We start from the raw sequence: 13,880 nt of genomic DNA, 5'->3' as shown, positions 1-13,880 counted from the left end.
TTAACTTAAGAAGTTAATTTATATCAGATTCTCCAAAGCATCTTCCTTCAATAATTTAGGACTTGTGTAAAAGTATTTGTTATATTTTACTATAATTACAGTTTGCTAAAACAGAAACATATTGACACCTGGGGCATTGACTTAATCTATATTCTCTTCCAGAGGGTCCTGTCATCTGGCCTTGTGGCACTTGCCTGGAAGTCTGAAAAATCTTAGCAAGGGTAACACTAAATTACATCTTTTTTGAAAGACAATGAATCACCACATCAGCAAACAGTAAATATGGCCCTGCACAGTAAACCAAATTGTAAATCCAACAGTTACATAACATTTGAAGTTTAGTTGCAAGTTATTATTTACACCGTGCTGACACAAAGCCTCAGCTCTTTTCCAAAGCTATGAAAATGTTCAGAAGTATCAGTCCATCCGTTGGACAACTTACCCATTTTTTTCAGTTTCATATACTTTAAACATGCTGCATAGAAAATGCAGGTTGGAAAGGGCCTCAGGAGGTCACGTAGTCCAACCTCCTGCTCAAAGCAGGACCATCCCCAACTAGATCATTCCAGCCAGGACTTTGTCGAGCTGGGCCTGAAAAACCTTCAAGGATGGCGATTCCACCACCTCTCTAGATAACCCATTCCAGTGCTTCATCACCCTCCTAATAAGAAAGTTTTTCCTTTGCTGCGACATGATCATCCATTTAGTTTATAAAATAATCTGCAATACATTAAGAAAATGTATTCTGCCTTGAAAACATCCCTTTCTGAGTTGGAAGGTCTAACAGGGTCTTAGCTTAATTTCAACACATCAAGCAGGAAATGGATAGCCAGCTACACCAAAGGACCCACCAATTGAGATATTTTTCATAGCTAAGGGTAATATTCCACTTAGACTGAAACTTATTAACAATCTAATATGTACCATTGTAAAATATACTCCTATAGCAGAATTTAATTAAGAACCAATTTGAACAAAAAATTGGCCAAAGAAATGCTCCATAAAAGGGAGTGCTATATCTCAGAACTCTGTAACTAAGAGAAAGGAAATTAATGCTAAATCAAAATAAATACCCCTGTTCTCTGTCATGTATAAAGTCCACAGACCCGTTAAATCATTAATGTTTTACAACACAATGCCTTCAGGGAGGATCAGAACAAAATTCAATAATGGTTTTTAAATTCCATTTCTACAACCAAGACACCATAAAATGGAGCACCCCTTAATGAAAATAATGTCCATTTATAATCTTAATGGATAACATTGTCAGAAGACACAAAAGGATGACCATGTAGTTAGTTACTCTTTAGGTCTCATATCATTCACAGGGTTTCTCAGCCTGAGAGGCTACTGCTGTTCTCATGGAGTGATAGTTTTGATGCTGGCTGCTAGAGCAAGAGAGAAAAAAAAATGACCCTCATTTTCAGGCTTCACGGTACCATTGTAATGATGCAGTTTTCTCAGGAAATCAAATGAGAGAGAATAAACAAAATATTCCATTTATGACAGGGCTATGTGCTATGGACACAGATCTGGATGGCCGCAAGAATATGCAAGGTATATCAAGCCTTCTGTCATGGCCCAAAAAACTTGCTCTCCTCCCTTGCCCCCCCATACACAGACACTTATTTTGGTCAAAAACAAAGACCTGTTTAAAATGCCAACGTATTGCTATGGAACACACAGTATTGCTCTTCACTAGCTAAGGCCTCAAAGCTCTGCCACTATAAGTTCACAGGTAAACGACTATCAGGAAAGCTACTCTGATAGAGAAGAAATACATTAATACCTTCTTCTCCTGGGCTTCAATGGAATGCCAAGTCAAAATACTGCAGACAAACTTGGGATTCTATGGCCACACTTAACTAATTAGGAAAATGAAGTAACAAGTAAGAAAACACTTTACACATCTCAGTGTAAACACCCTCCCCCCCCGCCAAAAAAAAACCCTCTTTCTGCATGCAGAGTAAACCACATTAGATAGTGCAGGCACTTAACATTTTAACACTGAGACAGAAACCCTGGATCTTCTTAAAAGCTTTCCATGATTCAAGATACAGAGGACAAAAGGCAAGGTACCATACATCTCTTGTACAACTCCCTGAACTTCTGCCAGGCTCCAAAGTGGAAAAAATTGTGAAGTTTTACTAGATCCCAGCACAGTGGAGAGTTTGGTATGAACAAACATACATTTTAGCTCCTTTACAAGGGGAGAGCACCTCAGCTGCTGCTAGGAAGAGCACCTCAGCTGCTAAGATCTGTTACCTCTACATGATCCTGTATCCTACACATTAGCCAAATCATTCTAACTTTGACCCTGAAAGGATTAAAGTTAGAGTGCTTTTGCTACACCTGTATCACTAGAGGATCATGCAGACATGATCACAGGTTTTCCCACTAACCTTTGATATCCAATACAACTGCTACATGTCTTCTCTCTCCTGTAAGACTACTCAAAAGCTAGGTCTTGAATATTCTCTCTTGATCTTGAGGAGGAGATCCTGTCAGACTTAAATCATGTTGGAGAATCTCGAGAACAAAAGCTTTCTCTGCCAACAGTTCATCCTGACCAAAGATACTGATTTGTTTCAGGTCTCTTGAAATGAAAACCTACAAGCTCATCATCCAGTATATGGAGTCCAGCAATTTCTCCTCTCTCCCCACATCCTCAATTTAGAATGAAACTGAGGAAAATCCAAATTGTCTTGAATTCCTTTGTACTATTTTTTTCTCCAGACACAGCCTTTAATAGGTTGTCATAAAATGTGTAAAAATGAACTCCTTTCCTATCTGAGGGCATTGACTAAGAAAACTAGCACTTAAAAAAAATTCTGCACTGTAGCAAGACCCAAAGGGTGTAAGAAGTGTATTGCAAGTGCTGCAATCCAACAGTAAAAGTGAAATAGTTACAGTTAGGCTGACAAAGGTTGATGTGAAAGATGCGTTTTTAGAAGTACTGACAAAAAAAAGTCTGCTTTGTTGACTACCTTCACAGTGGTTTTTAATGCTTCCAACTTGAGCTGTTTCAAGAATAAGTAGGATGCTTCATCGTTTCTTCTTATTCAGGAACCAACTACAATACAAACTTTGCCTCTTTCAGGATTAGCCTAGTAACCGATGTTAGAAGGAACATGGAAGAGCTAGCTGTACAGGATTTAGATGCCCTCATGTGGGGCTTCACAAAACCAACTTTGTTTTAACTGATGAATCCACCACTTATTCATCTGTTCCACAAATAGTTTTCCTACTCTGTATTTTAATTAGGTCAGACTCATTTTAACTTGACAGATTTCTCAGGAGGTATCTTTAAAAGATAAACTTCCCTCTTACGCTGGAATGTAAAGAAGTCTTACTGGAAACGATTTTCTTGCTCTCTCCTTTTCTGTGGTTTCAAGTTATGAAACTGAAAGTTTTCCTTTGTCCCAAAGAGGTACTCCTATATTTAGGAAGAACTAGATTTGGGCTTGTTTCTCAGATTTGATCCCTTCCAGAGAATCAGCATGAGAAGATAAGAAACACAGATAAAGGACTCCTACTATTGAAAATATATTCCTGGGTTCCAGGGCCCCTCTTTAAGGGGGTACCATGTTTTTTCCTGCTTTTCCTTCCTTTTGGGGGCTGGGGGGAGAAGGAGCCCAATACCCATGGAGACTGGTCTCCATGCATGTTTTTTCTTCTCCCTAATTTGCTATATGAATGATTTGCCATGAGATACTGAACAAAATAAATCTCGCAGAAGAACAAGAAAATCCTCCAAATGAAGGGGGAAAGGGGAAAAAAGGGACAGAATATCTTGGGGACTAAGTGCTGGGGAGAAAGCCCAGTGGGTATAAGGGGATTGTGAATACAGACCAATGTATCCCCCCAATGCACAAGCTGTTTATCCTGCTTGCCCTCTGATTTCTCCTCAGCTCCCTTCTGAAATGCCTTCCAAGAAGGAAGAAGAAACAGGGGTGAGCTGCCTAGTCCAAAGCACAGAAGGGAAAAGTTAGTCAAAATTTCGTTTTGGTAATATTTGTTTCTTCTGTACAGCAGGAAGTCGGTACACCTTCCTACAGTTACAGAGGCAAAACAAAGAATGATGGGTTCTTTAGTGTAGCTGGCCACATCTTCCCCAGTGACTATTAGTGGTTTTATCTATCTAGACTCAAGCAGGGTGAGGGTCCACTGGAACAGGTTTGTGGATCTTAGACAAAAAAAAAAATACTATTTCAATTTAAAGCTGCAGTGCATCTTAAAAATCTTGAAATGATGCTGACGATCATTTCAAGCTAAACAATGTTTATGGATCTCCTCATTCCAAATAAAAATACAACATCGGTTAAACATCCTTTGGAATAAGCTTTGCTTTTAAAGCATAAATATCACAGGGTCTGGACACAAGACACATTTATCCATCCAGTAATTTGAGCAGCTTTAAAATGAGACTTCTGAAAAAACATAATTTATTATATTACACTGAGTTTGATCTTGTTGCACTGAAGTAACTGCAGTATTCTAACTATAATGGGTTTAAAATTCGGCCTAAATTAAACTTTGCTAGTGGAAATAAAGCACCCTTAATGCACCCTAAAAGTATCTCACTAAATCAAAGATACTATAAAAATGGTAGCAATGATAAGTCAACCTACATACGGTCCATCCTTACCAACACAAAATTCTGCTGATCTTTTTTATAGAAATGCACAGTAGATTTCAACATTGGGGAGTTGATCTCCTAATGAGATTTCCAGGTAAAAAAAATGTTTATGCAAATATTCATTTGCAAATGCACCACTTATCTTTTTACCTGTTATATACGCGCACTAAGATAAGCAAACACTTTCAATGAAGAATGTGAGAAAATAACTGTTATACAAACAAATTGTTGAAAAACTCTTGAATAAAATGTTGCTTTGCTGAACAGGTTTTTAAAATAAATAAAGAATGACTAGAATTTCACTTTTAAATTCTAGGCTGATTTGTCTACTTATATTAGTCATGTAAAATTACAACAGGTAATTCAGACAGAATGACATGAATAACTGAAAGCAATTCATGTTAATCAAAAATTCTGGGGGCAAGCTGATTTAAGGAAGCATTCAACTGCATCACTAATCTGAAAGGTTTGCAGATTTTTTAATTTGTTATATATCTTGCAAGTGACAAAGCTCCATTTTATTTACCTTTCTTCTTTCAGAACATTAATCTGACAGCGTTCTTTCATATCCTGGTGCCATAAATTAGTAATAAACTCACATTGACTAAAAGTATTTCAATCCAAGATCTGCTTTTAAACATTCATGTCTAATTTGCACATGCCACTGCTTAGTTATGTGTACACCAGTGTAATATCAGCACATACAGGCAGACATTTACACATCTAACCAAATTTGTATTTAACTTCAGCTTTATAAATTCACCCTGAAACTATTCTTAGAAATATTTTTAAATGACAGAATTGGCTAGCCCAGGACTTGGTTACAATCTGAATGTTCAGATTTAGAAAATCCAGAGCTAGACATGTGCCATGTACAGTTCATTTGAACCGCTGCTAAAACCCAAACATGCAAATATGGATATAATGGAACCAAAACAGGTGGCAAAGGCCTCATTTTAGGTGAATGAATTTTTCAATCAAGTTACAAAGTAGCACTAGTGGTATATTACACTTCGGTCAATGAATCCATGTTGTGATACTGACTCAGGCAGGTAAGAGACAGAGAATTACACCTCTCATTAAGGTATCTCCTGACATCTGATTTAAAACAAAGGCAATGGCATTTGCCTCTATAAAAACACGCAGGTTTATGAGTGCACAGAGATGAATTCCATGGTAACACACACAGAAGTAAAGGTAAAATGGTCTTTAGGGTTACAGAGCACAGTGGGATAATTCCCTTTAAATCCATCTGGACAGAAATTGAGGAAAAAACATGCTGGGATATAGGAAAAATGGTAAGTTACTGTGCAAGCCTTCACACATTTTGAAGCCAAGCATCAATCGATTTGCAAGACTTTGATAATATTACCTACCTTCACTCCATGTCCAATATCATCTAAAATTGTGTAATCAATAGGTTTTCTAATGTAACGAACCGGTCGCTCCAGGTTGGCTGGCGCAATAATTTTGTGGGTCCTTGAGGTGTTCTTATTTGTAGTCAAAATGCCAATTTCTCTTCTAGCAACTTTTTCTTTGTGAATGTCCACTGTCTGTAAAACATAATGCACTTACCAATAGAGCAGAATATTACATGCAGATTTGACACAAAAAAATATTCAATCCTAGGTGATCGTTTTCAATGTACTATGACAAAAGTTGCTTATCTTCTCTTTGTTCAACATACTGTCAGAATTTGCTATCTTTAATCATTTATTTATAATGAATAATGTCTTGCTTCTCTTTACAATTAAGCAAATTCCATATTTCAGGCTGTTAGTGGCATGGTTTCTCACTGCAGTAATTTATTCACCCTCAGTGGCAGTGGCAAAGGAGAATACTGTTCAGAAAAATCAGACACTATAAATGGCTCACTAAGCATAACAGCTTGGCTCTTTTAAAGTGCTCAACATTGACCTGCCTATTCCCAATTAAATCAATAGCTAATCTTCTGGGCTGTCCATGTGAACAGTGCTGATTCTCATCTTAATATCCCACTCTACACATGCAGCAATAACTGTAACAGAAGCACTATTAGTATGCAGCAAAGTAGTAATTAAGAAGTCACAACTGAAAAAAAAAAAGATGCTTCATCACAGCTCCAGAGATATCAAACAAATACAGGTGCAACATCCGGCTGGTACTTTGCATTTTCCTGCTCTCTACTTAATGACAGACTCAATCATTTTTGTAATTCATCCCTGAAGAAAATGTAGTTACACTATCAGAAAATTTGGTCGCTTGCATGCATAAGTAACCTGTTTCTGAACAGCAGTTCTCAACCTTGCCTCTACTTTGAGCAACTTAAAATTCCCTTTCAAACATTTAACCAACTTGACTGCATGCCTTTCATCTTCTACTGCAATACCTGTTTAAACAGAAATATCATATTTATCCAAATCCAAGACAACTTCGAATTTAAGACTTTAATTTAAATTATAATTTTCCATGTACAGATTCTAATTATTGGAAGGTTGTCTTAAATTCATCCCCCGCCACTGCTGAGATGGAGAAAGTAGCGCTGGGGAACAAAGAGCCATGGCCCTACTCCTGTTCCCCCTCATACCTGTCTCTTCCCCCTCCCCCCCTTATCTTCTGCAGCAGCTTTGGCTCCAGAGCAGTCCTGGCCTGCTTGGGGTCCCAGAGGTAAGCAGTGGGGTGGGATGAGGGCAGGTTGTACAGTCTCCTCCATACTCCCCACACACACCACCAATCTCCCCCACATGCCCATGTCTCCCTTCTCCTGCCCCACCACAAGCCTACACCCTCATTGCATGAGCCACCTCAGTCTGGGGCTCAGGTGGAAACTCAGCCCTGGCTTTGGCCCAGGTCTGTGGTCAAAGCCTAAGCCAGAGATGAGCCATTGCTTAACCCAGATCAGTACCCAAATCTAAGACAAGCCTTCACACCTAACTCCCATACTGATAGGACCTTGTCTTGGATTTGAGTGAAGACAGTAACAGTACTTACAGTATTGAGAACAGATTGAAGTAATTTTAAAGACACTACTTAGGTCATCTTCCTTCTCTTGTAACAAAGGCATAGTGTTCTACTTAGCACCAAACCTCCCCCCACTTTGTCTGCAGCTCCAACTGTTAACCTCTCCAGGTCAAGAAGCACTATGACTTTGCTTTCCTTTTCTGTTATCACTCTAATTTTGGTACGATTAAACCCATATTGGTCAGCTTTGAATTTACACCAAAGAACACTTCACATAAAGCAATATATGAAATAATTATGCATGATAAAGAGGGGTAATGGATTCATTTTAAGTTGCTTCAGAACCTCTTAAAATATTAAGTGCCTTGGCCTGGGTGATGACTAGGTAAAAGCCATGTTATTTTAAAAATTACATTCTTTCTTACTGTGAAGAAAAGCAGCTGAGTCATAACCCTAGAGGTAAGCTACCCCCAGGATATGAAGCTAATATTTTCAGCTAAACCTACATTGCTAACTTCACCTGAAGAAATTCACATTGTGAGTATGCTTTAGCTATAATAAACTATTCAAAAGGAACCTCATTAAGACTTCTCTAGTAGCTTTCTTGTTACTACTTTAAAAATGAAATGAATGTTTGTGAATGGTACTCAAGTTCTTTGTGCAGTCAGAAAGCAGGGAAATTCTACTTGCAAGAGAACAGAATCAGCAAAAAGATCTGTACCGATTCCCACAGAGACAAAATAAGTTTTTACTGTTTACATTCCTGTTTGAAACTAAATCCTGTTTCAACCCATATTAGAAAGCAATCCTCATCAGGTTTCAAAGAAGTATACCCATACAAGTGTTTTGAACACAGGGTTGCACAGATGCCCTGACAGGAATAAGATATATAGGCCTAGAAGTACTGACAGTCAAGATAGCCCGATGTTTCCCACTAAAACTTCTTTCAGTTGCCTGTAAATTTTGCTGAACTAAACGTTGAGATTAAATTTTCAATGGCAGGTACATGCCACCTAAGGTTGAATATTTTTTAAAAACTCAAGCCAAAATGATCCAGTTATTTCTGAAAACACAGCCAGAGGAAAAATATGTTTTTCAAAGAAAGAAAACAGATCTAGTAACTTTTTCTTTGGAAAGCTCAAGGGCACCCATACTTTGGAACAAGGATTTGAAATATGAAATGCACCATCTGCCACAGAAGTACATGCAAATTTGGTCAACTTATAGAAAACTTGGAAAAAAGTTCAATTTCCATACACACAGCAGAGATTTGGAGATTAACAGCTAAAATCTTATAAAACTATGTCCTGAGCGTGCATAAACTCACGCGTAAATAAATGATGCATCCACCACACAGAAGGACTAAGCCTGCTCTATCCCCTTCACAGTGCTTACCTATGATTAGACTGCACATTCATCATACTCCAAATGCATATGCTGCAGGCCAGAGCCACACAAATCAAGGTGGGACATGACATCAGTATTGAGAACAGGAAGGCTATCTTTTGAGACAGGGAAAGACACAAGGAGGAGGGAATTACCAAACTAAAAGCCAGAGGAAAATGGGACTGAAAATCAATAGGATTGGAGGAGACAGACATTAGGGTAAGAGAGAAAAAAGAAAAGAGTCTGCAGAGACACTGGCAAAAGAAGCCAAAGGAAACGTGAACTAACTGGATAAAAAAAACACATGGAGGGAAACTGTGACTATGAGCCAACGGGGTTGCTGGATGTGGAGTGGGCAAGAAAGATGTACAGTTCAAGGAAACAAATATCACAAGCCTGTGGGACTAGCTACAGAAGGAAAAAACTGGAACAGGGAGCCATTTGTGGGATACAAAGGAAGAGGGAAAGATTAGATGGTACGTGGGAAAAACAATTAACTTCTAGGTAAATGCTCAGAAGAATTTCTCTTCACTAAAACACACTCTCCTTTTGACCTGGGATGGTACCCAAGATCCATGCGTCTCACTAACACTGCTGTAAATATGTGGGAAACCCATTAGCAAAGCATTGCATCGCCTTTGAAGTTTAGCAACAAAAAGGATGAGACCCTACTACTACTGTCAGTTATTCCAGTAATTCAAATGGCAGAGGTCTGTGCGGTGAGCATAACTGTTCCAGCCCTACTGAGGAAATATGTCACTATGATGCCCCATGAGTGAATTTCTATGGTTTTTTTCCAGTTTGATTTTTTAATATTTCAGGAAATCACACACCAAAAACTACTTTAAAAAGCATGAAGGTTGCAAAGTCAAGTATTTCAATTGTTAGAAAATGCTAGAATTAAAGTTTTCCTGTGCAACCTAAACTTAGCCCACTTGTGCCTATGTATTATGACAATCTAATTATATGGTCACATACTATTTGTTTCCACTGGGCCCCTATTTCACTCAGCACATTGTGCTTCACAGAATGGATGATGCCCAGTTACTGAACTATGCAGTATTTTATTTTCTCCTCAACTCAATGCATTAGTCCCATGCATTTTACTGACACACTATTCAGAAGTTACTCTGAAGATGGAATTAATTTCTTCACAGAATTTCTTATCGTGCTCATTAGCAGAGAGTGCTTCAAATGTTAATGAAGGTATTTTCACCCATGTTAGATAAATGAGTTTTACCCTCATACTGCAGAGAATTGAGACAGAAATGTCAATGTGCACAATACCTACTAATTTTGATAGTCCGATCTGAGATAACTATAACCTGATCTTTCAAAATATGTCAGCATTATCTAGCACTTCACATGTTCAAAGCACAGCTCCAAATATTCAGCACTTCTTCAGAACAGGCCAACAGTTTCTAGTTAGAACCCATATAATTAGAAACACAATGACTGAGCACCTATAGAAAGTTTGTTTTAAGTAACTTGTCCAACATCACTTGGGTAACTCCGCAGAAAAGGCAAGGATAGAATCCAGGGCAGCTTTAAACCTTCTGAAACATGAAACTGACCTCTTCCCACAATCCCCTTGCTCACACTATACAACTTCCAAAGCATACAATAAATTAGGGAGGAGTCCTATAGCCAGCCTTCTTCAGTGTACAACCCCATTCCATTAATAAAGCAACTACCTCCAGTGCACCGAGGCCAGGAAAGAGAGAGACAGCATGCATGCATGCAGGCAAGGGGAGGGGGATGACCCACTATGGAATCATGTGATTAAATAGTTTCAAACCACAGGGGAATAGGGAAAGTTAAAGCTGTACAGGCAACTCTAGTTTTACCATTTCCTAAATTTACAGCATTTGACTTTGCAGCCTTAATATTATTTTTAGACATACTTTCTTCCCTTCAAGATTGTGAGCGTGCACATAGAGCAACCTTTATTAGCTATGTGACAAGATAAGAGGACAACTCAGTTTGACTCAGAATCTAAACTGAGTTTGAAGGCCTGGTAATTAGAAATATCATTTTTTAAACTTGTAAACCAAATATATTTAGCCCTGGGGTCCCTCAATACGATTACAATGACTAAATATGCAAATAAATATATAGCGTCTATGCAAAGTTTCCAAACAATTTTACTAGGACTTCTAGACTATAATTTTAATCCAAAATTCTTGGGAAAGGAAAACAACAGATCTGCAGATAGAAAATATCAGTTAACAGCAATATTTGTATTCCTCTTATAACAGTAATGTCAAAATATGAAGTTGAACAAATTTAAGAATCAACTTCTCTTACAACAAGGAACATTACATAGTAATGAAATCTTCCTCCTGCCTGGCACTAAAGTAAAACATTGAAGTATCTTCTGAGGCTTCACCAACAGACCAGCATAGATCAAACTAAAATTAGTTTACAACAGTTGTCAGTATTTCCTGCATTTAGTGCATAAAGCATCTTAGAGCAATGCTCTGGTTCATGACTAGCCTCTTAAGAGGTATAGTAAAACAAATACCAACACCATCTCCTTCATGATATATTGTATGTTACCAAGCAGGCAGATGCTTAAATCATCACTTAAGCCAGACTAAATATGATTTTCCACTACACAATTAACTTTTGCCAAATATGGAATGAAGGCTCTAACTCCTTTGTCCAAAGCTGATTTCAGTGTAGAAAAGTGTATATAGCTATGCTAGGTCACAATTCCTTTCCTCTGTCACTTCAGAAAGATTAGAAAAAAAACCCTCTTTCCCTCCCTCCCCCCGGCCTCTTAGGAATTCCTCACTACTGCATAAAAAGTGAATGAAAAAAGGTTTATACTCATTGAATCCTAATAATATGACTGATCAAGTATCAAATTAAAAATAAAACATTGCCAAACTCTGTGCTAGCCTTTCCTGCATTAAGTATGATTAAAGTATTCTCCATTTTCCTGACGGAAACAGAATTTTAAATGACTTGCTCTTACCCTGGTCAGTCATAATCTTGGCCAGATATAATTAGCTTTTGTAAAAGATACTATCTTGCTACTGTGAAAACTTGTTTCTATGAATTAAATAGCAGCTCTTATTAAATGTATAAATATATCTGGCTTCCTTGAGGAATACTGTAATAGCTATGGCAATACTATTGTACCAAATAATGAAATGTATAAAACTTATTAGCAGAGGATCATCTAATGGGAATTTTCTTGCATAGCAAACCCAGACTGCCTCTTCATCTAATAGCTGAACTAAATGACTGAGGATTTTACTGCAGAAAAATACATCCAGAATTCAGCTTGAAAAGATTTTGCTGATGGGTTTTTCAAAAAGAAAAAAAAAAAAAAAAGGTTCTTGTTTGGGACACTATTGCAGATACAAGATGTTAAAAATTCAATAAAATAGCTATCTTGGAATAACACCAAGACAGCTGATTATCAGAGAAAAGAACAAAGATTAACTGACTACCAAGAAAATGGGAACAGTTGCCCTCAACACACAGGTGACTATTGCCAACAGCATTCATAAATCCCTGAAGTGACAAGAAGAGTACTGACAGCATATTTATTTAACAATTTAGAAATGTCTATCAAGTAAATCTTATGGTGTGAATATATTCCCTGGAAAATCTCGGGGGGGGGGGGGTGGAGATTCTATGATCTTGACTCTAAAGTGAACAGGGATAAAACTAAACTAACAAACCAGCACCTTATAACATCTACAAAAAAAGAGTAGATGTACTTAGCCTTTTTAATTTGACAGAACCTGAGAAATTTCCACCTAATCAGTAATTTCAGGCTACTGTCAACATTTTGTGAACCTTTCCAATTCTCAGTTAACCTTGGGCCAGCGCTTCAAATTTTCAGATATTCAATTGCCTGTCAAACTTTAGAAACAGTTACTATTATCTTGTAATATGCAATTCAAGATGCTTTCAATGAAGTGAGGGCAAGCTGCAGACTTGATGAAGAACATGTTTGAAACAGCTTAAGTACATGTTCCAACTCATTCATTCATCAGTAATTCTCTGTGCCAATTTGAAATGGCAAATTTTCAGTATGCAATTTAGCAAAACACACCGTACTAGTCTAAGTGCTGTGAAAAGGTTAAGCAAATAATAAGTGCATTAGATAATTCCTAGTGTTTCAGAATTGAGACACATCACTTCACTGTCACCTCTTACTTAAAAACTATCCTCCTCCTCTTATGAAAGGATTGCTCAGACCATTAGTTAAGCAACCTGTTTAAAAGGTAAAGTCTAGTCAAATGTCAGAGCTGCACTCATTTACAAGCTTGCCAACCTGATTTTCAGAAGTTAGTTTACTAGAATCAAGATTTATATTTTAAGACAGCAGTCTTAAGATACTGAAATATATTCCATATCATAAATTAATAATACCCGGGTAGAAAATTAATCATGCTGGTACTTTTGGAATAAGCTGACAGTTCTCGTAACTTAGGTCAACAGAATGGTTCCAAACATTTCCTGACAAAATGCCAAGAGGTACAGGGGGAAGTCAACTAACTGCAGGGGGCTGGCTCACCATGCTGCAGCAGCTTGGTGCTATGGTTGGGATTTGTTTAGCCCTGTATTAGCAGGCTACTCCTGCAGCTGGCATTGTTATGGGAGTCACCTATTGCAAAAGTAAAGCATAGCAGTTTTGGAGCAATGGTTATAAAACTGAAAGATGCGTAGTACTATGCTGACCACTCAGATTAGCCTCAGACCTTCTCAGCAGAGCAATAATAGGAGTACATGAACCACCACCATCACATCACTCCTCCTTGATCTCTTTATGGCAGCAACCAGGAAGATCTTGATCTATAATTCCCCTGGCTGGGAAATTGGCTTCGTGGTCGGACCCAGAGGGTTGTGATTGATGGCAGTCACTCATCATGGTGCCCTGTGACCAGTGGGGTCC

At 37.9% G+C, this 13,880-nt stretch overlaps 1 protein-coding gene across 7 annotated transcripts in view; it reads right to left on the bottom strand.

Annotated features, from left to right (window-relative positions):
* Positions 1-13,880, bottom strand: part of ABI2 (abl interactor 2) — a 101,462-nt gene that overhangs the window by 42,356 nt on the left and 45,226 nt on the right. For all 7 annotated transcript variants that reach the window (XM_019553668.1, XM_019553667.1, XM_019553665.1 and 4 more), the window contains exon 3: positions 6,016-6,192. In XM_019553668.1, coding sequence (XP_019409213.1) covers positions 6,016-6,192 — 177 coding nt within the window. The remainder of the gene's footprint in view (positions 1-6,015; positions 6,193-13,880) is intronic.

Source organism: Crocodylus porosus, unplaced genomic scaffold (assembly GCF_001723895.1).
Source record: "Crocodylus porosus isolate Cpor-Errol unplaced genomic scaffold, CroPor_comp1, whole genome shotgun sequence".
Taxonomy (NCBI): domain Eukaryota; kingdom Metazoa; phylum Chordata; order Crocodylia; family Crocodylidae; genus Crocodylus; species Crocodylus porosus.
This window is presented reverse-complemented; position numbering and strand designations above follow the sequence as displayed.